This window comes from Mustelus asterias, chromosome 1, assembly GCF_964213995.1.
Source record: "Mustelus asterias chromosome 1, sMusAst1.hap1.1, whole genome shotgun sequence".
In the NCBI taxonomy this organism is placed as follows: Eukaryota; Metazoa; Chordata; class Chondrichthyes; order Carcharhiniformes; family Triakidae; genus Mustelus; species Mustelus asterias.
In genome coordinates this window covers 103,107,265-103,130,618 of record NC_135801.1, presented here as the reverse complement: position 1 = coordinate 103,130,618, position 23,354 = coordinate 103,107,265, and the positions used below count along the sequence as shown (strand labels likewise).

The 23,354-nt window shown below is 43.5% G+C and overlaps 1 protein-coding gene across 3 annotated transcripts in view; it reads left to right on the top strand.

Moving 5' to 3' along the window:
• arap2 (ArfGAP with RhoGAP domain, ankyrin repeat and PH domain 2) overlaps positions 1–23,354 on the top strand; it is a 361,519-nt gene that overhangs the window by 37,599 nt on the left and 300,566 nt on the right. For 2 of the 3 annotated variants that reach the window (XR_013498288.1, XM_078215698.1), the window contains exon 2: positions 13,631–14,765. Coding sequence is in view for 2 of the 3 variants with exons in the window: in XM_078215698.1 (XP_078071824.1) it covers positions 13,840–14,765 (926 nt within the window). In the remaining variant the exon portion in view is untranslated. Of the gene's footprint in view, positions 1–13,630; positions 14,766–23,354 lie in introns of those variants that run through there. The other variant, XM_078215708.1, reaches the window with a different exon arrangement.

Sequence of the window (23,354 nt, the reverse complement as noted above, 5' to 3'; positions counted from 1 at the left end):
TGTCTTGGCTTCACATGGCCTACCTCCTTCCCTGTCTCATTTTAATCTCTCCTTTCTTCATCCTGTAATAGACTTTCCCTTTTGTTTTCCCCCTCCTTCCCTCTTTCCCTGCTTCTGAACTTGGTTATCTCTCTAACTTTTCCAAGTCCTGATGAAAGCCCAATGCCCTGAAATGCTGATGTTGAATATTACCAACATTTTATATATTTATTTCAGATTTCCAGCACTGACATATTTTACTTTTTTAAGCGGCAGTGATAAATGGAGAGGCCTGTGACAAGGGCAAGTACCTGTTCTCAGGTTCTGTGATGTTTACATCACTCATAAATGAGCAACAATCCTTTGGTCACGTGGACCTTTCTAATGATGCCAACATATGTGGCTAGTTGACACATATGACATTGATAGTGGGCAAAGGGACCTGGACGAATTAAAAGTGCAGATGGATTTTAACATTGGGTACTGAGGAAAATGGGCCTGAAACACAAACAAGTGAAAGAATGCCCAATGACAGAAGTGATCATTATGCATCCACTAGGTGTGTCTAGTAAGTGTCCAGCTGCTATTATCATGGATAACATTACTAGGATGTCTGTCCAGGGCATCTGACTATAATTTTTAATGAGAACCATTGATTTGAGTTTATTTAAGTGATTTATTAATCTCACTTGGTCATAGTTTGTGTGGATGCTGAGGTAACTTCCCTGAGACTTTCTGTGGTTTGTTACATTTTGTTAGCTTTTCAAGCCAGGTTGAGATTTTGGAATTGTGGAAGTGACTGAAAATGCTGGACAGGGATTACTGGCTCACATAGCAATTTAACATTGCCAAGTTGCATAAAAGCACGACACAGATTTTCCATTCTAGCCTGCACTGTCACATTCTGAAACTGAAAGTTACAGCCAATCTACCAACTCAAGTGTTTGTATTGACTATCAACTACTTAACAATGACAAGTAACTTTAAGTTTTTAGACTGTTAAACAAGCAGCACGGTGGCGCAGTGGTTGGCACTGCTGCCTCACAGTGTCAGTGACCCAGGTTCAATTCTGGCCTTGTGTGGAATTTGCACATTCTCCCCATGTCTGCGTGGGTTTCCTCCAGATGCTCAGGTTTCCTCCCACAGTCCAAAGATGTGTGGGTTAGCAAATCATTGCAGATGCTGGAATCTGAAACCTAAGGTGAAAATGCTGGAAAATCTCAGCAGGTCTGGCAGCACCTGTGAGGAGAGAAAAGAGCTGACGCTTCGAGTCCAGATGACCCTTTGTTGAAGTGGGTTAGATTGATTGGCCATGCTAAATTGCCCCTTACTGTCAAGGGGAACTAGGGTAAATATGTGGGGTTACAGGGATAGGCCCTGGGTGGGATTGTTGTCAGTGCAGTCTCGATGGGCCAAATGGCCTCTTTGCACTGTAGGGATTCTATAATTCCAGTACATTTCCACTATTCTTCTCCAGCGATTACTTGCTAATGAGTATGATTGTCCGCCTAAGAAATTCCGTGTAACTGGTCATGGATTCTGTGGGTCCTTGTGTGGCTGATGAGCCTGATCCTAGAATCGCATCTCCAACTGCACACTTGGCAGGTGTTTCCAGGAGGTGGGTTCGGTCCTTGGATTCGAGATGACTGATATTCCTTTCTTGGGCTCCTTTTCTGGGGCTTTTCTTGCAATCGGATGTTTTGAAAGAGTTGTGTCTTTTCAATCAGGAGGTTCCTCCAAGTAGGTCACTTCTAAGCAAGGATCTCCCAGATGTTGATGTCTCATTTCCTGAGTTGAGTCTTCGGGGCGTCTTTGAAACACTTCCTTTTTCCTCCTCTTGTTCAGGAGCCTTCCAGGGAGATAGGAGGAACATAGGAGTAGGCTATTTGGCCCCTTCAGCCTGCTCTGTCTTTCAGCTTGATCATGGCTGACCATCTACCTCAATACAATTTTCCAAGGGGAAAGGTGATGCAATCTTATTTAGCAAAGAAATGAATTCTGATAGAAGTCGAGAATTAAATAGTGTGATGTTACAAATCAAAATTTCCACACTTCCAATCAAAGAAATTCAGTGGGGAGGTTTGGCTGCTCACCATGCCACAGGGGAAACATCCAGGCACTGGTTGTGGTGCAGCAAAGGGTCACAAAGTTGACCTTAGTGCCAGAGGGAAGGTTGGAAAAACTTTATTTAGCTTTCAGTTGTTGACTGTTCAGAAGCTGTTGGGACATAGGGTTGTTGCAAAATCTGTTTGGAAGCATTCCTGAAGGTTTGAAGGGTGTGGCACTCTGATCATGTGACATCTGCAAATAGAATTTACCTTCAGAATATTAGGCACCTTGCAACTGAGTTTCTCAACAGTTAGCAGCTATTGCAAAACCACTGTTGCATGAGAAATTCAGGAGACTACCTGTGAGCTGGTGAAGGTTGGGGAGTGGTTTGCAGATAGGAAACCTCTGTTGGAGCACCTTTGATTCCACCAATAATTAATGTTAATTCACTTAAGTGTGGCATTTGCACATTCTCCCTGTGTCTGCGTGGGTTTCCTCTGGGTGCTCCGGTTTCCTCCCACAGTTCAAAGATGTGCAGGTTAGGTTGATTGGCCATGCTAAATATTAGTGTCAGGGGGATTAGCAGGGCAAATATGTGGGGTTACGAGGATAGGACGTGGGTGGGATTGTTGTCAGTGCAGGCTCAATGGGCAGAATGGCCTCTTTCTGCACTGTAGAGATTCGATGATCTCACTGCAAAAGATGGGACAAGGCTCCCCATTTGATGCCACTTCTAATAGGCCTGGCCCCTCTCTATCTTTGGACTCTAGTTTGAACAAAGATGACAGCTCTTGAACTGCAGTTGTCATTTTTATTCAAACCAGAGTCCAAAGATAAGAGAGATTAGCTCCAACTCTCTTGACTCCACCACATCCAATGTCACAGATCAAAGCCAGCTGGCACGGGCCAATCTGAGGGATTGTAAAAAAAGGGGAGCAGGCTTCTTAAAAGCTGCACCATCCCCAGCATTAATGTTTCTAAATGTCTCCCTGGGCTCGGACTCCATAAAGGAGAGATTCCATCGAATGATAGAAATTGTGACGCGAGGAGGCAGTTTGGCTCTGCTCGCTGAATGCTGTCGCTCCTTCCCCCAGATTCTTTTGCACTCCTGCTTTTCAAATATTCACTTCATTCCTTTTTGAATAATGTTCTAGTTCTCTACCTCAATCTTCAGTGATTAAACACTCTATTGTAAATCAGTTGAAGAGATTTTCTCTCTTTTCCCCCACCCCTGGGTTTTCCGTGTGAACGCTTGGCCTCAGGCCCCTTGTTTGATACTTGGCCAACAGTAGAAATAATATTTCAGTGTTTGCCCACAGTAAAGTCCCTAGGTTTCATTCGCTCTGTTACTGGCTGGCCTTATAGTGCTGAGTTCCAACCTGCACATTGCTGCTGCAGATTCCAGCTGCTCCACACACTGATCCTACATTCAGCCCTTGGTCACATTTCCTAGGCTGCTCTCTTGTCTCTTCCCATTCTCCATGTTTCCCTCTCCCTTCCGTTATCTACAGCCCCTCGACTGTCTCCCTCGCTTCTCTCGAGCTTGTCTTTGATTCCAAAACAATCCTTTCGGCACGTGCACCTCTTCAAGTGAGGCTCTTATCACTCCCACTTTGTAATGATTCCTGTCTGAGGTGATGGATGGGATGAGGTAACATCACCGAGTCTCGGGCTTCTCTGCGGTTGCAGATGGGTGGTGTCATGGAGTAGGCAAGCTTTTGTTGTTTTTTAGATGGTGTGCAGGTCAGCAGAGAGGATGTTATTGAATAGGTAAGATGCTAACTGGAATAGGGAGGATCAGTCCTGTACGGTATTAAAATAATGACAATAGAACAAGGGGATATGTACCAGGTGAGGTATTTAGCCAGCTGAATTTCATTCAAAGTAGTCTTTATTTGATTTATTATTGTCACATGTATTGGGATACAGTGGAAAGTATTGTTTCTTGTGAGCTATACAGACAAAACATACCATTCATCGAGGACATAGGGAAGAAGGAAAGGAGAGGCTGCAGAATATAGTGTTGCAGTTACAGAAAGGGTATAGAAAGAGATCAGCTTAATATATGGTAGGTCCGTTTAAAAGACTGATGGCAGCAGGGAAGAAGCTGTTCTTGAGTCGGTTGGTACGTTACCTCAGACTTTTGTATCTTTTTCTTGATGGAAGAAGGTGGAAGAGAGCATGTCTGATGTGCATGGAATCCTTGATTATGCTGGCTACTTTCCCGAGGCAACGGGAAGTGTAGACGGAGTCAATAAATGGGAGGCTGGTTTGCGGGATGTTCTGGGCTGCCTTCACACTTATTGTAGTTTCTCTTGCGGTCTTAGTCAAAGCAGGAGCCATACCTAGCTGTGATACATCTGAAAAGGATGCTTTATATGGTGCATTTGTAAAAATTGGTGAGAGTCATAGAATCCTACAGTCCAGAAGGAGGCCATTTGGCCCATTGAGCCCGCATTGACCACAATCCCACCCAGGCTCTATCCCCATAACCCCATGCATTTACCTTAGCTAGTCCCCCTGACACTAAGGGGCAATTTAGCATGGCCAATCCAACTAACCCACACAACTTTGGACTGAGAGAGGAAAACGGAGCACCCAGAGGAAACCCGCGCAGACACGAGGAGAATGTGCAAACTCCATACAGACAATGACCCGAGCCAGTAATTGAACCTGGGTCCCTGGCGCTGTGAGGCAGCAGTGCTAACCACTGTGTTGCCTCCTTAGCAGACATGCTGAATTTCCGTGGCCTCTTGAGAAAGTATTCCCCTCAAAATGCAAGATCATCACAGCTAATCAATCCAAATTTGACAAACAACTTGAAAGAGAATTCTTGAATTACACACAAAATAGGCTCATATAAATTTGTCAACGTTTAAATCAGCCACGTTGTTGATCACAAAAGAAAGTAGATTAGCGATTTAAAAATGCTAATTATGTGGTACTTAGGCTGGTATGTGTAACATAGGTGCTGTTAAATTATGGCGCAATTTTGAGCTGAGCTTTAATGTAGAATATTAAAAAAACACAAAGCAATTGGTTAACTTCCAATCTTGAGGACCAAGAACATATTATTTTTGAGGCAGTAAATGCATTAATGTTACAACAAGCTGAAATGAATGTATGAAAACCCAAATGTGACATTGTAGACATGAACATTTTCAATTGTTTTGAATCCACCTGAGCAATTAGGCAAAGATGTATTCAGATATTAGAAGCTGATTGCTGGAAGATGGCTCAAAATGGAACCCCAGCATTTGTTAGTGTCTCCACACGTGAGAGAGAATGAGAATATTGGGGCGAATTGAAGTGTAGTAATATTTAGTCCTCTTGAATCTTGTGTATGTGAAACCACTAGAAAGCAGTTTGTGAAGAAACCGTGCTGAGCAGGAAGGGAATAAAAATAGAACTTCCTTTCTCCGAAAACTTGCCCAGAAATAGTTGAGACTTGCTTTTTGTGCAGATATTATATCGCTGTTCCTTCACTGTCACTGGGTCAAAATCCTGCAACTTCCTTCGTAGCAGCCAAATATAACATATAAAATACTGTTTTTAAATTCTGAATCTATATTCAATTCAACTTTATTGTCATTGTATAGTGCACAATACAAATACAGCGAAAAGTGAGCTTGCAGGCTACCGAGGTGCGAAGAGAAAAGCAAATGCAAGTAGTCATTCTAAAATAATGTCAATCGTCATTAAGTCTATACAATGGATAATCTGACCGTACCCATGTAAAGAGCACTAGCATGCTGTACCAGGAGCAACAACTTGCATATGTAGAGCACATCTAACACAAAAAAAACACATTCAGTCCACTTCACCAAAGTGGATACAAACTGTAGAGGTTGAAATGTTAAGAGGATTGACTAAAAGCTTAATCAAAGAGGTGGATTTAAGGAGGATCTTGAAGGAGGAATGAGTGGTAGAGGAGCAAAAAGGTTTAAGCAGGGAAAGCTAGAGTGAAAAGATTAGGTGGCTGAAGGAACAACCATAAATATTGAAGCAGAGAGATGGGGGAGTTCTCCTGAGGGTTGTATGAATGTAGGAGATAGCGAAGGTTGAGGCCATGGACTCCATAATGGGAATTTGAAACTTAAGGCATTGAGGACCTGGTAGTCAATGTAGGTCAGAGAGCACAAAGGTAATGGGTGAGCAGGGCTTGGTACTGGATGTGTGTTGTAGACATTTAGATAAGCTGAAGTTTATGGTGGATAGAGAATGGGAATTCAACCAAAAGGACATTGAAGTATTTGAGTCTGGAAATAAGTAAAGGCGTGGATGAGGATTTCAGCTGATGAACTGTGACGTATGGGCAGAGAGAGGTAGTGTTACAGATGTGGAAGTAGGTAGTTTTATGATGGAGAGCGTATGGAGTGAAATAGGATAACAAGGTATCAGGATGCCAAGATTGTGCATGTGAAGTGGAGGCTATGATATTACCTTTAGCATTCTCTTGAGTGGAAGAAATTGTGGCCCATCCAGGACTAGACATTAGACAAGTGGACTGATAACACCAGCAGGTGAGAGAGGCAGTGGATAGGTAGAGCTGGATATTGTTTGTGCACATCTGTATTCTGATCCCTATCTTTGGATGATTGCTAACATGGTGCAGCATGTAAATGGGAAAAAAAAAGAAAGGGACCTAGAAGAGATGCTGGGGTTACTTTAGGTGTTGAAGCAGCAAAAGATGCTTTTGCAGGATGACGAGCAAATAGGTGAGGGCACTCCCTCACAGATAGTGTGAGTGACAAGATCAAAAACTGCAGAGAAGTCAACCACAGAGCATGTAATTTGTTGCAATGATTTGAGCTCTTTTAGTAACGTGACATGGAGGGAGGCTTGACTGGAGTGATTCAGATGTGGAGTTTGGACATGAACATGAATTCGGGAGGTGACAACATATGGGAGGAAAAGGAGGTTGGAGAGCGGTTAATAGTTTACAGAGACAGAGAATTGGAAGTGGGGTTTTTTTTGAAGAGGGGCCGATGACGGCAGCTTTAAAAGAGACTGGGACAATATCCAAGGAGGGGGAACCTTTACTATGTCAGTTAGTTTGTGGACAAGGGAGGCATGTTAGGGTGGTCAGTAATTTAGTGTCAGGTGGGATGAGGACCTAGAAGATGGATGTGATCGATAAGATAAGTTTGGAAATGGTATGAGAAGTGATGGGAGAGAAATCTGGCGAAGATACTGGTTCAGGGCTAGGCCAGGTGGAACTTTAAGGGAGATTTAGTTGGCAGCCAGGAAGGAAGAGAGAATGTGACAGAAGCACTTGTCCAGATGATGTCAATCTTTGGGACAAAGAAGTGTAATATATATAAATGACTTGGAAGAAAACATAGCTGGTCTAATCAGCAAGTTTGAAGATGATACTAAGATTGCTGGAGTTGCGGATAGTGATGAAGATATCCAGAGAATACAGCAGGATCTAGATGGGCTGGAAAATTGGGCGGAGAAATGGCGGATGGAATTTAATCCGGACAAATGCGAGGTGATGCATTTTGGTAGATCCAATTCAGGTGGAAGCTATAAAGTAAATGGCAGAACCATCAAGAACACCGAGACACAGAGAGATCTGAGAGTATAGGTCCACAGATCCTTAAAAGTGACAGCGCAGATGGAAAAGGTGGCGAAGAAAGCATCTGGCATGCTTGCCTTCATCGGCTGGGGTATCGAGTATAAAAGTTGGCAAATTATGTTACAGTTATATAAAACATTGGTTAGGCTACATTTGGAATACTGTGTCCACTTCTGGTCGTCACACTACCAGAAGGGCATGGAGGCTCTGGAGGGAGTACAGAAAAGGTTTACCAGAATGTTGGCTAGTATGGAAGGTACTGGCTATGAGGAGTGATTGAATAAACTGGGATTGTTCTCCTTGGAAAGACAGAGGCTGAGGGGCGACCTGATAGAAGTTTATAAAATTATGAGGAGCATCGATAAGATGAACAGTTGGAAGCTTTTTCCCAGGGCAGAAATGACAATTACAAGGAGGCACAAGTTCAAGGTAAGGGGGGAAAGGTTCAGTAGAGATGTGTGGGGGAAGTTTTTTACACAGAGGATGAAGGGGGCCTGGAATGCACTGCCAAGTGAGGTGGTTGAGGCAGACACATTAGCGACATTTAAGACTTATCTGGATAAACACATGAACAGGTGAGGAATAGAGGGAAATAAGCGGTTGGTCGAGATAGGTAAACGTGATTGGCGCAGGCTCAGTGAGCTGAAGGGCCTGTTCCTGTGCTGTACTGTTCTTTGTTCTTGGTACAAGCATTGTTTTAATTCTGACTTTGGATCCTCAATTTTTGGGGACAGGGAAATTGAGAGGACAGAAGAACACAGTCAAATCATCCATTATACTGTTTGTTACTCGTAATGGACCATCTGAACATTACTTTAGGCATTAATATATTTTTGGTATTAAAGAGTCTAGAGCTGACGAAGGGTCATCTAGACTCAAAATGTTGGCTCTATTCTCTTCCCCACAGATGCTGCCAGACCTGCCGAGATTTTCCAGCATTTTCTGTTTTTGTTTCAGATTCCAGCATCCACAGTATTTTGCTTTGAAGTTACTGTTATAAGTTGCAGCACTGAGTGTCTTTGAAGAGTTGAGAAAAGTCATGTTCCCAGTTTTTCAATGGGTATTCTAAAAAGAAAATGAAGTTTCTAAACTTAAAAAGCAACCAGTTCTTGGAAATAATATGCACCTGCAGCCAGGTGAGCAAACAGTAGTTGTTGGGAAATGAATAAAGAGAGCAGTACTACGAAAGTGAGGAACACCCATGTTTGTTTGGCATTAACCTGGTAGTACTTTTAGTGCACCTACTGTCTCCCATGTCAGTTAAACTGATAATGAGTGTAGACTAACTGACACTCTGGCATGTTACCACTTTTTTAGTGGGGGGTGGGGTGCAAATTGGGTTACTTGACTGTAGAATTTATAAAACATTTTAAGTGCACTGGAGAGCCCGCGGGGGCTATGCCGCGACGAGTAGGAGGGCCGCTGCGGTGAGCACAGAAGTCCAGGGCCCGGGCCCGGGTGGAGCCGCCGCTGATGCAGATCTTGGCGGTAGTAGCAAATATTCAAACGAGAACTTCGAAGGCCGAAGTGGAGAAGGGTTCCATGTAACCAGCAGTTGAACATGGGTCAGTCGGTCCTAAGAGATAGGAGAAAAAAATGTTTGCAATTTCAGTTTGTGTCCTTGACATTGTAATCTAAATCGATTGGAGAACAAGTTTTAACAGCTCGCTATGGAATTTTATTTGCCAGGATTAGCAGGTAATTTTAAACCCCATTTACTTGATCCAGCTGCACTTCTCAATGTTCCTTTCCTTTATTTGATGTCAATCTTTGAATGATGGATAGGGAATGATTTTCTCTGTGGTGAGAATTCAGAAAAAGGCAACATGATCTTAAAATTTGGCATTAGACAGGAACAATTGCGCCGGTTGCATCGAACTGCAGCTCCTAAAGGACCGCGTTACGGTATTGGAGCTGCGGCTCGATGACCTTCGTCTGGTCAGGGAAAATGAGCAGCAGATAGATAGGAGTTACAGGCAGGTGGTCACACCGGGGCCACGGGAGGAAGACACGTGGGTCACAGTTAGGAAGGGGAAAGGTCAGGTACTAGAGAGTACCCCGATGGCTGTGCCCCTTAAAAATAAGTACTCCTGTTTGAGTGCTGCTGGGGGGAGCAGCCTACCTGGGGGAAGCAACAGTGGCCGTGCCTCCGGCACAGAGTCCAGCCCTGTAGCTCAGGAGGGAAGGGAAAGGGAGGATGAGCAAACTGACCACAGCACCAGGGTACAGGGAGCCATTCAAGTGAGGGGAGAAAAAAGAAATGTAGTATAAATTGGGGATAGTACACTTTTGGATGCTGTTGGGGGGGACGACTTAGCAGGGGTAAGCCATGGGATACAGGTCGCTGACTCAGAGTCTGTCCTTGTTGCTCAGAAAGGAAGGGGGGAGAGGAGTAGAGGATTCGTCATTGGGGACTCCATTGTTAAAGGGACGGATAGGAGATTCTGCGGGAACGAGAGAGACTCGCGGTTGGTGTGTTGCCTCCCAGGAGCCAGAGTTCATGATGTCTTGGATCGTGTTTTCGAAATCCTTAAGAGGGAGGGGGACCAGCCCCAAGTTGTGGTTCACATAGGCACTCAAGACACAGGTAGGAAAAGGGATGGGGATGTAAGGCAGAAATTCAGGGAGTTAGGGTGGAAGCTTAGGGCTAGAACAAACAAAGTTGTTATCTCTGGTTTGAAACCCATGCCACGTGATAGTGAGGAGAGGAATAGGGAGAGAGAGCAGTTGAACACATGATTACAGGGATGGTGCAGGAGGGAGGGTTTCAGATACCTGGACAATTGGGGCTCTTTCTGGGGTAGGTGGGACCTCTACAAACAGGATGGTCTGCACCTGAACCAGAGGGGTACCAATATCTTGGGGGGGAAATTTGCTAATGCTCTATAGGAGGGTTTAAACTAATTCAGCAGGGGGTGGGTACCTGAATTGTAGCTCCGGTGTACAGGAGGTTGAGAGTAGTGAGGTCATGGATGAGGTTTCAGAGTCGCAGGAGTGTACTGGCAGGCAGGAAGGTGGTTTGAAGTGTGTATACTTCAACGCCAGGAGCATCCGGAATAAGGTGGGTGAGCTTGCAGCATGGGTTGGTACCTGGGATTTCGATGTTGTGGCCATCTCGGAGACATGGATAGAGCAGGGACAGGAATGGTTGTTGCAGGTTCCAGGGTTAAGATGTTTCAGTAAGTGCAGGGAAGGTGGTAAAAGAGGGGGAGGTGTGGCATTGTTAGTCAAGGACAGTATTACGGTGGCAGAAAGGACATTTGATGAGGACTCGTCGACTGAGGCAGTTTGGGCTGAGGTTAGAAACAGGAAAGGAGAGGTCACCCTGTTGGGAGTTTTTTATAGACCTCCGAAAAGTTCCAGAGATGTAGAGGAAAGGATTGCAAAGATGATTCTGGATAGGAGCGAAAGTAACAGGGTAGTTGTTATGGGGGACTTTAACTTTACAAATATTGACTGGAAAAGCTATAGTTCGAGTACTTTAGAGGGGTCAGTTTTTGTCCAATGTGTGCAGGAAGGCTTCCTGACACAGTATGTAGATAGGCCAACAAGAGGCGAGGCCACATTGGATTTGGTACTGGGTAATGAACCAGGCCAGGTGTTAGATTTAGAGGTAGGTGAGCACTTTGGTGACAGTGACCACAATTTGATTACGTTTACCTTAGCAATGGAAAGGAATAGGTATATACCAAAGGGCAAGAGTTATAGCTGGGGGAAAGGAAATTATGATGCGATTAGGCGAGATTTAGGTGGCATAGGTTGGGGAAGGAAACTGCAGGGGATGGGCACAATTGTAATGTGGAGCTTGTTCAAGGAACAACTACTACGCGTCCTCAATAAATATGTACCTGTCAGGCAGGGATGAGACGTGAAGGCTCCGTTAGGGCGCTTGAGAGTTACAAGTTAGCCAGGAAGGACCTGAAGAAAGAGTTAAGGAGGGGACATGAGAAGTCTTTGGCAAGTAGGATCAAGGAAAACCCTAAAGCTTTCTGTCGGTATGTCATGAGTAAAAGAATGACTAGGGTAAGATTAGGGCCAGTCAAGGACAGTCGTGGGAAGTTGTGCATGGAGTCTGAAGAGATAGGAGAGGCACTAAATGAATATTTTTCATCGGTATTCACACAGGAGAGGGACAGTGTTGTCGAGGGGAGTACTGAGATGCAGGCTGTTGGACTGGACGGGATTGAGGTTCATGAGGAGGAGGTGTTAGCAATTCTGGAAAGGGTAAAAGTCCCCTGGGCCGGATGGGATTTATCCTAGGATTCTCTGGGAGGCTAGAGAGGAGATTGCAGAGCCTTTGGCTTTGATCTTTGGGTCGTCATTGTCTACAGGAACAGTGTCAGAAGACTGGAGGATAGCAAATGTTGTCCCCTTGTTCAAGAAGGGGAGTAGGGACAACCCTGGTAATTATAGACCAGTGAGCCTTCCTTCTGTTGTGGGCAAAGTTTTGGAAAGGATTATAAGTGATAGGATTTATAATCATCTTGAAAGGAATAATTTGACTCGGGATAGTTAGCACAGTTTTGTGAAGGGTAGGTCGTGCCTCACAAACCTTATTGAGTTATTTGAGAAGGTGACCAAAGAGGTGGATGAGGGTAAAGCGGTTGATGTGGTATATATGGATTTCAGCAAAGCGTTTGATAAGGTTCCCCATGGTAAGCTATTGTAGAAAATACAGACACATGGGATTGAGGGTGATTTAGTGGTTTGGATCAGGAATTGGCTAGCTGTAAGAAAACAGAGGGTGGTAGTTGATGGGAAATATTCATCCTGGAATTCAGTTACTGGTGGTGTACCGCAAGGATCTGTTTTGGGGCCACTTCTGTTTGTCATTTTTATTAATGACCTGGATGAGGGCGTAGAAGGATGGATTAGTAACTTTGCGGATGACACTAAAGTCGGTGGAATTGTAGACAGTGTGGAGGGAAGTGGCAGGTTACAGAGGGACATAGACAAGCTGCAGAGCTGGGCTGAGAGGTGGCAAATGGAGTTTAATGCGGAAAAGTGTGAGGTGATTCACTTTTTGGAAGGAGTAACAGGAATACAGAGTACTGGGCTAAGGGAAAGATACTTGATAGTGTGGATGAACAGAGGGATCTGGGTGTCCATGTGCATAGATCCCTGCAAGTTGGCACCCAGGTTGATAGGGTTGTTAAGAAGGCATACGGTGTGTTAGCTTTTATTGGTAGAGGGATTGAGTTTCGGAGCCATGAGGTCATGCTACAACTGTACAAAACTCTGGTGCGGCCGCACTTGGAGTATTTTGTACAGTTCTGGTCGCCGCATTATAGGAAAGATGTGGAAGCGTTGGAAAGGGTGCAGAGGAGATTTACCAGGATGTTGCTTGGTATGGTGGGAAGATCGTATGAGGAAAGGCTGAGGGACTTGAGGTTGTTTTCGTTAGAGAGAAGAAGGTTAAGAGGTGACTTAATAGAGGCATACAAGATGATCAGAGGATTAGATAGGGTGGATAGTGAGAGCCTTTTTCCTCGGATGGTGATGGCTAACATGAGGGGACATAGCTTTAAATTGAGGGGTGAGAGATATAGGACAGATGTTAGAGGTAGGTTCTTTACTCAGAGAATAGTAAGGGCGTGGAATGCCCTGCCTGCAGCAGTAGTGGACTCGTCAACATTAAGAGCATTCAAATGGTTATTGGATGATATTGGAATAGTGTAGGTTAGATGGGCTTTAGATTGGTTCCACTGGTCGGCGCAACATCGAGGGCCGAAGGGCCTGTACTGCGCTGTAATGTTCTATGTTCTATAAAACAGCAGATTAGTGAGAATGTAGCATGCACTGTCCCAGAAGGCCACGCATGTAGAATCAAGTGAAGAGTTTAAAATAAATGTGGATATTTGAGATTAAGGAATATGAAGAACAGGTAGGCAACTGGGATTAGGTAAAATAATGCACTGTCATGACCAACAAGGTGGAGAGCAGACTCAAAAGGCTGAATGGCATACATTAACGCTTCTACCTTGGTGATAAATTGACTAATTTTCATTTCTTTTCTTCTAGGTTTTGTGTGTACAATGTTGCTGTTTGCCTGTGCCATCATGAGGAGAAGAAATATCACTTCTGACTGCAACATGAAGTTCCACATCTGATGACTTTTCAAGTTGGTTCGGAAATCCAGTGGCTGCATCGAGCTTGTGTTGGGGAGGAGGTGGGGGTGTGGGGAACCGATGATGTGAATTGTAAATTGTGAAAGTTGGAATGAGAGTGAAATGGCCACAATGCTGTCATCCAGTGAGGCTAGTGGTGATATCGCAGACTGGCTGATCAGCATTCATCTGGGGCAGTACGTTGACCATTTCAAACAATCTGGTTACTTTGCTGTCAGAGACTGTAAACACTTGAACAATGAGATTCTTCTTCAGATTGGGATTGTTCCAACAGGACATCGTAAAAGAATACTGAAACATTTGAGCTCTGTGTTTCCGGAAGCAGATGTGTCCATTGTATCTAAAAGTCCTGATAAGTTATTGACCAGGGACGCTGATTTTTCAAGTGATAGTCAGGGTTTTGCTTTGCATACCCTGACTAAAATTAGTGATGAAGATGTAGAGGAAGCTGAAAAAAGCATGCCTGTGTCAAAACTGAGAACTTTGTTTGCTGGTGGCTTATCTTCAGACCGTGCAGTCCCAGTGAACATTGCTGGATGTGTTAACTCGAAAAACACAATTCCATCTCCCCAAATGCAGGCGATTGAAACACAGCAGAAGTTTCCAGTTGGTAGAAACCTGAAAGTAGGTGCGGTTGAGCGGGCTGGTAGGTCATGTGAGCCACCCGATGCTGTGGGTATCAGACCCCCACTTCCGCCACGGATCCATCACGGTACCCCACCGCTCAAATTCACTGCAGAAGGGACGTCGCTGCCTTCTGATTCTGTTGATTGCTCAAATTTTTCCTTTACAAGTGAACAGTCCACGTCAGCAGAAACGCAGAGTTTAACCAGCACTCCGCCAGACTCGCCGCTCTTTGAATTTCGAGGCGAAATGATAGTGAATGATTTGTACGATGGCAGGCTGGACAGCTCTGAGCCGATTATGTCATGTCCTCTGAAGGCATCCGATCTTCGAAACAGACCAGTGCCACAGCTCCCTGACCTGTGTGCAGCACATGGAGTTACACTACACTGTACAGACAACAGGTAAAGTAGCATGCTCTGCTTCTTCATCTTTCACTGCACATCATAGAATTGATTCTTTTTCAATAGTAAAAATCCAATTCTGTCTTTGCTGAAAGTGAAGACCGAACACAATTGCAACTGGAAGAATACTCAGGAGGACAGGCAGCATCAGTGGAGAGCGAGACAGGGTTAACCTTTTCAGCCAAACACCTTTCGTTCGAAGTGACAAGAGTTGGACGTAGAATTGGTTTTGGGCAGATACAGATCGGAGCAGTGAAAAGGGGAAATCGGAGGAGAGAACAAAAGGAAGGTCTATGATGGGTTGGAAAACAAAAGAGATTAAATGGCAAGAGTTGAGTGTGCAAAGCAAAAATATATGGTAATGGAATGAGTAAAGAATCAAAAGATTGGTATGGATGAGATGTAAATGGAAATAGCAAATAAATAGAAAAATTGGGACAGTGATTGTTAACTGAAATGGTTTAATACAACCTTTTGGGCTCAACATTAAATTGAAAGATGAGCCGCTGTTTCTTGAGCTTCTGTTGCATTTCAGTGGATTAGTGCCGAAGGCAGTGGAAGAGAGTTTGAGTGGGATTGGGCTTGAGAATTAAAAGACAGATGACTCCAGGTTTGGGGTCACTCTTGCAAACAGAATGGAGGTGGTCTGCATAGTGATCACCCAGTCTCCTTGGGTCTTCCCAGTGTAGAGGAGAATGAATGAGTTGTGAATACAGTGTACCAACTTGAAGGATGTACAAGTAAATCATTGTTCCACCTGGAAGGAGTGTTTGGGGCTTTGGACATGGGAAGGAAGAATGTAAAAGGGCAAGTGCTGAATCAACTGTGCTTTCACAGAAAGGTGGCAAAGGAATGCAAGAGGTGATTGAAGAGTGGAATAGGGTATCAAGGAAGAAATGGTCCTTTTTGCTATTTGGTGGTAGCATCAAGGTAGTGGAAATGGCAGAGGATGATCCATGGAATGTGGGGGTGGAAGAGAAACCCTAATGTATATCTGAGAGGGATAGGGAAGGATAAGAGCGTACCTCCAAGAAATGGGATGGACGATTTCAGGTGGCCCTGTCAACCATAATGAAGGGGAATCCTTGTTAAGGACGACGTTTTCCAGTTTTGTGTGAGAGCAGGAAACTGCACTGACCCATTCCTTACTAGAAAAATAGGTGAAGAAATGTACTTGAGTGGGTTTGGAACCAAGGAATGCCTTATGAAAAAGCAGCCACAGCTCACTATATTTATGTGGGGGAAGTGATTTGAGTCCCAGGAATTGTTCAGCCAGGTGGAGAAGGCTGGTGGTGGATGGGGACTGGTTTGGGCCTCCGTTCCAGCAAAGAATGGGCTGTCCTGGTCTGGGATGGGGATGGAGAGGGATTGGGCATTCGTGGTGAAAAGAAGACGGTTAAGGCCAGGAAACTGGAAATTTTTGAAATGGCATTGGGGAGGCAGTAGTGTAGTGGTAATGTCACTGGACCAGTAATCAGACACCCAGGCTAATTATCTGGGTTCGGATCCCACCACAGTCACTGGTGGAATTCAAATTAAATTCATTAATAAACTCTAGAATTGAAAGCTCGTCTCAATATTGGTGATCACAAAACTATTATTAATTTGTCATTAAAAACCTATCTGCTTCACAAACGTCCTTTAGAGAAAGAAATCTGCCTGGTCTGACCTACATGTGACTCTCAAGCAACAGCAATGTGGACAACTCTTAAATACCCACTGAAGTGGCCCAGCAAGCCTAGAATGAATTGAATTGAAATAACACACAGTCTGTGTTGACAATCAAATAGTTTAAGAAGTTCCAGTTATCTGAAGGAAGAGTCTCTGGGTCTCTGCCATATGTGGAATTGCAGAGTCTGAGGTTCAGTTCCTACGCTGTCTTGATCTACAGAAACATAGAACATTTGCAGCACAGAAGGAGGCCTTTTGGCCCATATAGGCTAAGACTTTTGAAAGTATATATCCATATTTTTATTTTAAATGCAGCAAAGGTTTCTGTCTCTCCCACCCTTTCAGGCAGAGTTCCAGAATCTGGGTGAAAAGAAATTCCCCTCCATTCCCTTGAGGTCTTTCTACCAATTATTTTAAGTCTGCGCTCACTGGTTACTGAACTCTGCTAATGCAAGTGGGTTCTTCCTATCCGGTCCATCATCATCATATACACATCAGTTGAATCTCCCCAGAGCCTCCTGTGTTGCACTGGAACAGACCCTAGAGGGTAAAACCCTAATTGCGTCTGAGGTGGTGAGAATGCAAGGTAGATTCACTATAATGATACATGGACTCCGAGATGGAAGCTACAAGGTGAAGTTTTTTTTAAAAAAGGTTGCATTCCCTGGAAGTTGGAAAACTGAGGAGTAATTAGATCAACATTTTCAAGTTTTAAATGGGAATAGATAAGAGAGCTTGGAAGAAAGTATTTTCTTTAGTTGTGGGGAAGTGCATCATTTAAAATTAGAGCAATACTTTTCAGGAGTGGAATTAAGAAACAGTCCTTCACACGCAGGGTGGCAGCGAGTTCCTCTCTTCTGCAACAGCAATTCATACTAGATTAACTGTTAACTTTAAACTGAGATTGAAGATGAGGGATATGGGGCAAAGATATGTATAAAAATAATGTAATATACAGTTAGGTTGCACATCAGCCATGATCTCATTGAATGATACAATAGGTTCAGAAAGCTAAATGGCCTACTCCTTTGTTCCTCATTTGTTTATTCTTTCCTCATAACTTAACCTTTGGAAGTCCAGAAATTATCTTGGCCAGCCTGTGCTGCACTACTTCCAAAATCACTATATTCTGCCTAAGCTGTGGTGCCCAGGACTGTTCACTAGTACTCAAGGTATGGTCCAGCCGGGACTATTTACAGTTGAAGAATACTTTTACCCACTTTTATTCTATTCCTCTATAAAGGTCAGCATTCCATACAGCTTTCTACATTATTTTCTGTACTTGTTCAGAACACTTTAATGATTTGTGTACCTGAATCTCCAAGTCTCTTTGGATTTCCATTGTTCCAAGATTATCACCATTTAGAAAGTACCCTGCTCTATCCTTTTTAGGTTCAAAGTGGATGACTTCTCATTTGCCTACATTGAAATCTGTTTGCCACATATTTCCTATTACTTAATCTATCAATATCATCTTGTAATGTTAGACTTTCATCTACACTGCTTAGAATACCATCTATCTTTGTGTCATTAGCAAATTTGGATATGTGGCTTTCTGTCCCTTCATCTAAATCATTAATGAACACTGTGAATAGATGGTCTGTTTTGTTGGGTTGTCAGTGTCCGAGACGTGCACTGTTTAGATACCATTAAGCAGTCTTCTAGAAGTTACTAAGAAATCTTTATTAACATGGACTGAACTAGGTACATTTTTACAGTACAGGGTGCATGTATGGCGAGGAGTCCATGCCATGTCCTTGTTGCTACCTAGCTCGACACTGTTGACCTAAGCTGTCTTACATCACTGGAGCTGGTGCCTTATTCAGTTGCAGGTTCACCCTTAATGTACTGGATCCCTCTATTGCACCTCCCCATAAGTCTTTATCCCCTAGATATAAACCAACAACAGTTACTTACAAATTGACGCTATCTTGGATTATTAATGGGAACTGGAGGAGTTAACCTGATATGAATGGCTTGCAAAATAACCACTTAGAGTCATAGAGGTTTACAGCATGGAAACAGGCCCTTCGGCCCAACTTGTCCATACTGTCCTTTTTTTTAAACCCCTAAGCTAATCCCAATTGCCTGCATTTGGCCCATATCCCTCTATACCCATCGTACCCATGTAACTATCTAAATGTTTTTTAAAGGACAAAATTGTACCCGCCTCTACTACTACCTCTAGCAGCTTGTTCCAGACACACACTACCCTCTGTGTAATCAGAAAATCCTGAAAGTCAAAATGCTGATTGATTCGGCAATGTTAGTTAGAGAAGGACGATGGCCTAGTGGTATTATCGCTAGACTATTAATCCAGAAATTCAGCTAATATCCTGGCTACCTGAGTTTGAATCCCGCTACAGCAGATGGTGGAATTTGAATTCAATTTTTTAAAAATCTGAAATTAAGAATCTATTGATGACCATGAAACCATTGTCAATTGTCGGAAAAATCCATGTGGTTTACTAATGTCCTTCAGGGAAGGAAATCTGCCATCCTTACCTGGTCTGGCCTGCATGTGACTCCAGAGCCACAAGAATGTGGTTGACTCTCAACTACCCTTGGGCAAAAAGGGTTGGGCAATAAATGTTGGCCAGCTAACAACACCCACATTCCACGAATGAATTTTTAAAAATTACCAAGACTATTTGTGTGTAAGCTGCGTGGTGACAGCTGGTGAGGCTCCACCTGAGGTGAGGTGAGAGTGACAGCCCTTGACATCAAGGCAGAATTCGACCGAGTGTGGCGTCAAAGAGCCTTGGCAAAAGAAGAATCAATGGGTATTGGGGGGCAAACACTCCACTGGTTGGAGTCATACCTGGTACATAGGAAGATGGTTGTGGAGGGTCAGTCATCTCGGCTCCAGGTCACCTCCGCAGGAGCCCCTCAGGGTAGTGTCTTAGGCCCAACAATCTTCAGCTGCTTCATCAATGACCTTCCCTCCATCATAAGGTCAGAAGTGGGGATGTTTGCTGATGATTGCACAATGTTCAGCACCATTCGCGACACCTCAGATACTGAAGCAGCCCACGTTCAAATGCAACAAGATCTGGACAATATCCAGGCTTGGGCTGACAAGTGGCAAGTAACATTCACGCCACACAAAAGCCAGGCAATGACCATCACCAATAACAGACACTCTAACCACTACTCCTTGATATTTAATGGTGTTACCATCACTGAATCCCCCACTGTCAGCATCCTTGAGGTTACCATGGCCAGAAACTCAACTGGACAGTGGTTACAAGAGCAGGTCAGAGGCTAGGAATAATGCGGCAAGTAACTCATCTCCTGACTCCCCAAACCCTATCCACCATCTTCAAGGCACAAGTCAGGAGTGTGATGGAATACTCCCCACTTGTCTGGATGGGTGCAGCTCCAACAACACTCGAGAAGCTTGACACCATCCAAGACGTGGAGATGCCGGTGTTGGACTGGGGTAAACACAGTAAGAAGTCTAACAACACCAGGTTAAAGTCCAACAGGTTTATTTGGTAGCAAAAGCCACTAGCTTTCAGACAGGGCCTGTTCCGAAAGCTAGTGGCTTTTGCTACCAAATAAACCTGTTGGACTTTAACCTGGTGTTGTTAGACTTCGTACTGTGTTGACCATTCAGGACAAAGCAGTCCGTTTGATTGGCACCACATCCACTCCCTCCACCATTGACGTTCAGTAGCAGCAGTGTGTACTATCTACAAGATGCATTGCAGCAATTCACCAAAGATCCTTAGACAGCATCTTCCAAACCACAACCACTTGCATCTAGAAGGACAAGGGCAGCAGACACATCACCACCTGCAAGTTCCCCTCCAAGCCACTCACCATCCTGACTTGGAAATATTTTGCCGTTCCTTCGCAGCCGCTGGGTCAAAATCCTGGAATTCCCTCCCTAATGGCATTGTGGGTCAACCCACAGCACATGGACTGCAGCGATTCAAGAAGGCAGCTCATCACCTCCTTAAGGGCAACTAGGGATGGGCAATAAATGCTGGTCAGCCAGTGACGCCCATGTCCCATGAATGAATTTTTAAAAAAGCCTCCAGTTGTGCATTGAGGTGGGTTGGGGGTGGATGCCCAAGTCCAAGGATTTTGCATCATGTTCTTAAGTTCCTGATTTGAGTAAGTGAGCTGTAGGAAGAGTGAGTCTGCTTTGTATCAAACAAACAGAAACTCTCACTCTATTGATTTCTAAGTAAGATGGTTTAGAAACTGTTCACATGGAATGAGTGTCTGCTTGTGTCAGAGAGCTCACTGATTTTCTGCTTTCCCCCTCCCCCACCCACCCCCAGCTCCTCCAACAAAGCAGCAGATTGACAGTAAATTCTGATACTTTTCTGGTCTGTCAGCAAAGGCAACTTTGCTTCTAAGTTGTCAGAGTTGTTTTGATTACGTTTCTGAAGCAAACTCATCGAATTGTGAATAAACCTTCATGTGTGTTTTAATCAAGCTCAGCACATATCCTTGTAGTCTAAGCGACAATAATTTGAGCTTTTTTTACATCCCTTTGTTTTTTTCCCCCTACAGTGCTGTGTCTGACTGTTTCAAAGCCATCAGTAACAATTATTTAAAAAGCAATAATCAGACCACATCAAGCGAATGCCTTTTACAGTCAAAAATTGATTTGCCTAAAGAGCATCCCCTTGGTTTTAGCATCTTTATTGCTGTTTTCCTGCTGCTTCCAATTTCACAATAGTACCAGCAGGTAGTCATGTTTTGACGGCCTGCCATAATGTTGGAGAAATCGAAGCTGCGCACAGGCATATTCAAGTACGTTTACCTGTTAGTAATATTTTTAATGACTTTGTTTAAACAGCCCTTTTCGGTCAACCATTTTTAGTTGTTAAAATGGTGTTAGAGTAGTCTGTCAGCATTTATTAACATGTAGGTTGCTTTATAATAGAGTTCATTTTGGTTGTGAGACTGGGTGAATGAATTAGATTTTCCTAATTTTATGTCGGTGTTCAAGAAGATGCTTTGCCAATGCCAAACGAGCGGTATGAATGCACCATTGATTCCAAAAAAACTAGCTCATGTGATCTGATTAGTGATTTATGGCCCTCTCTAACTGGAGTTGTCATTAACAGTTTCACTATACAATTCAGTGGAATGACACTAGCATGATTATGTTGGTGCTGAATGGTGTGAAAGACAGCACATAGAAAGCCCTACTCTTTTCACTGAGCGTAAAACTGGGGGAGGGAGCATTAAAGGGAATTTAAAACATGATGTACACTGAAAATGTCTTAGATAAGTTTGTACTGCGGGAATTGTGTGGAATGCATTTATTTATGAATAAAATTACTTTTATCTAAATATGTTTTACAAGTTGTTTCTTGTACTTTTTAAGTAAACTTTTTATGTACAATTTATAATTCTCTCCTACATTCAAACTCCATATTCAATAATTAATTACCAGGAGGTTTCTGGCAAGAACTCTGAAAATGTATTACTCTTTTTCTGCTGATATTTCGGTCAAAATGCAATGAGTTGCAAATTGCCGTCAGCGTACTCTCAAATGTCCTGACTTCACAGTAGTACTGCTGAATTCTCATGTTTCCTCCAAGGTTACAGTCAGAATTCTCAGACCAAACCTGCAGCTGGGATTTTCTGGTCCTGCTGCAGTGAACAGAGATTTGGTTGAGTGCAGCGAGACTGGAGAATTCCAGCCTCCAGTGTTTGGCTGAAAACTTCTCTTTGGTGTTAGTAGAGTTACAAGGCTAAATGACCTCCTTCAACACCGTAATGATTCTGTGATTAAACAAGTTCTTCAATAAATTAGAATCCCAGTTGATATTATAACTGGACGGGAAGATACAAGAATGGAACCGTGGCTCAGAAGATTTTTGCTTTTTTTATAACATTGAGGAACAGAGTCACAGGACTGGTAATTGTTTTAACAACAAGAAAATACATTCATTAAACATCTAAAAATTGGATTATAATAAAACACTCCTTTACTCCCCCCTTAGTTTAACAGTTACACAGATTTTAAGATTAACACAGATGACAAAGTAGGTTTTAAATCTACATTGGTCTCATTACCACACAAAGTCCCTTTGACTGCAGTCAAATGCACACTTCCCCCAACCAATCTTTGATTTGATTTATTATTGTCATATGTATTAGTATACAGTAAAAAGTATTGTTTCTTGCACGCTATACAGACAAAGCATTCCATTCATAGTGAAGGAAACGAGAGAGTGCAGGATGTAGCGTTACAGTCGTAGCTAGGGTGTAGAGAAAGATCGACTTAATGCAAGGTAGATCCATCAAAAGTCTGATGGCAGCAGGGAAAGAGCTGTTCTTGAGTCGGGTTGGTACGTGATCTCAGACTTTTGTATCTTTTTCCGACGGAAGAAGGTGGAAGAGAGAATGTCTGGGGTGCGTGGGGTCCTTGATTATGCTGACTGCTTTGCTGAGGCAGCAGGAAGTGTAGACAGAGTCAATGGATGGGAGGCTGATTTGCGTGATGGATTGGGCTACATTCACAACCTTTTGTAGTTTCTTGCAGTCTTGAGCAGAGCGGAAGCCATTCCAAGCTGTGATACATCCGGAAAGAATGCTTTCTATGGTGCATCTGTAAAAATTGGTGAGAGTCGTAGCTGACATGCCAAATTTCCTTAGTCTTCTGAGAAAGTAGAGGCGTTGATCGGTTTTCTTAACTATAGTGAACCAAAGTTAGTACCTGTGGTTTTCTCCTCAGAAATCTCCCTGACGATGGTCATATGAGAGTTCCAAATTCAATTCCCAAAAACACACTTTAAAATGTGCTCTCGTAGTGGTGCTTTCACTTAGCAGTTCGCATTCCGAAATCCAGTTGAGGATTTTCGAACAACACTTTTAAACAGAGCATCTGCTCTGCTTTTAGCAGCAAATCCAATCCAGGATTTACACCTCTCCCTTCAGGATTCCTTT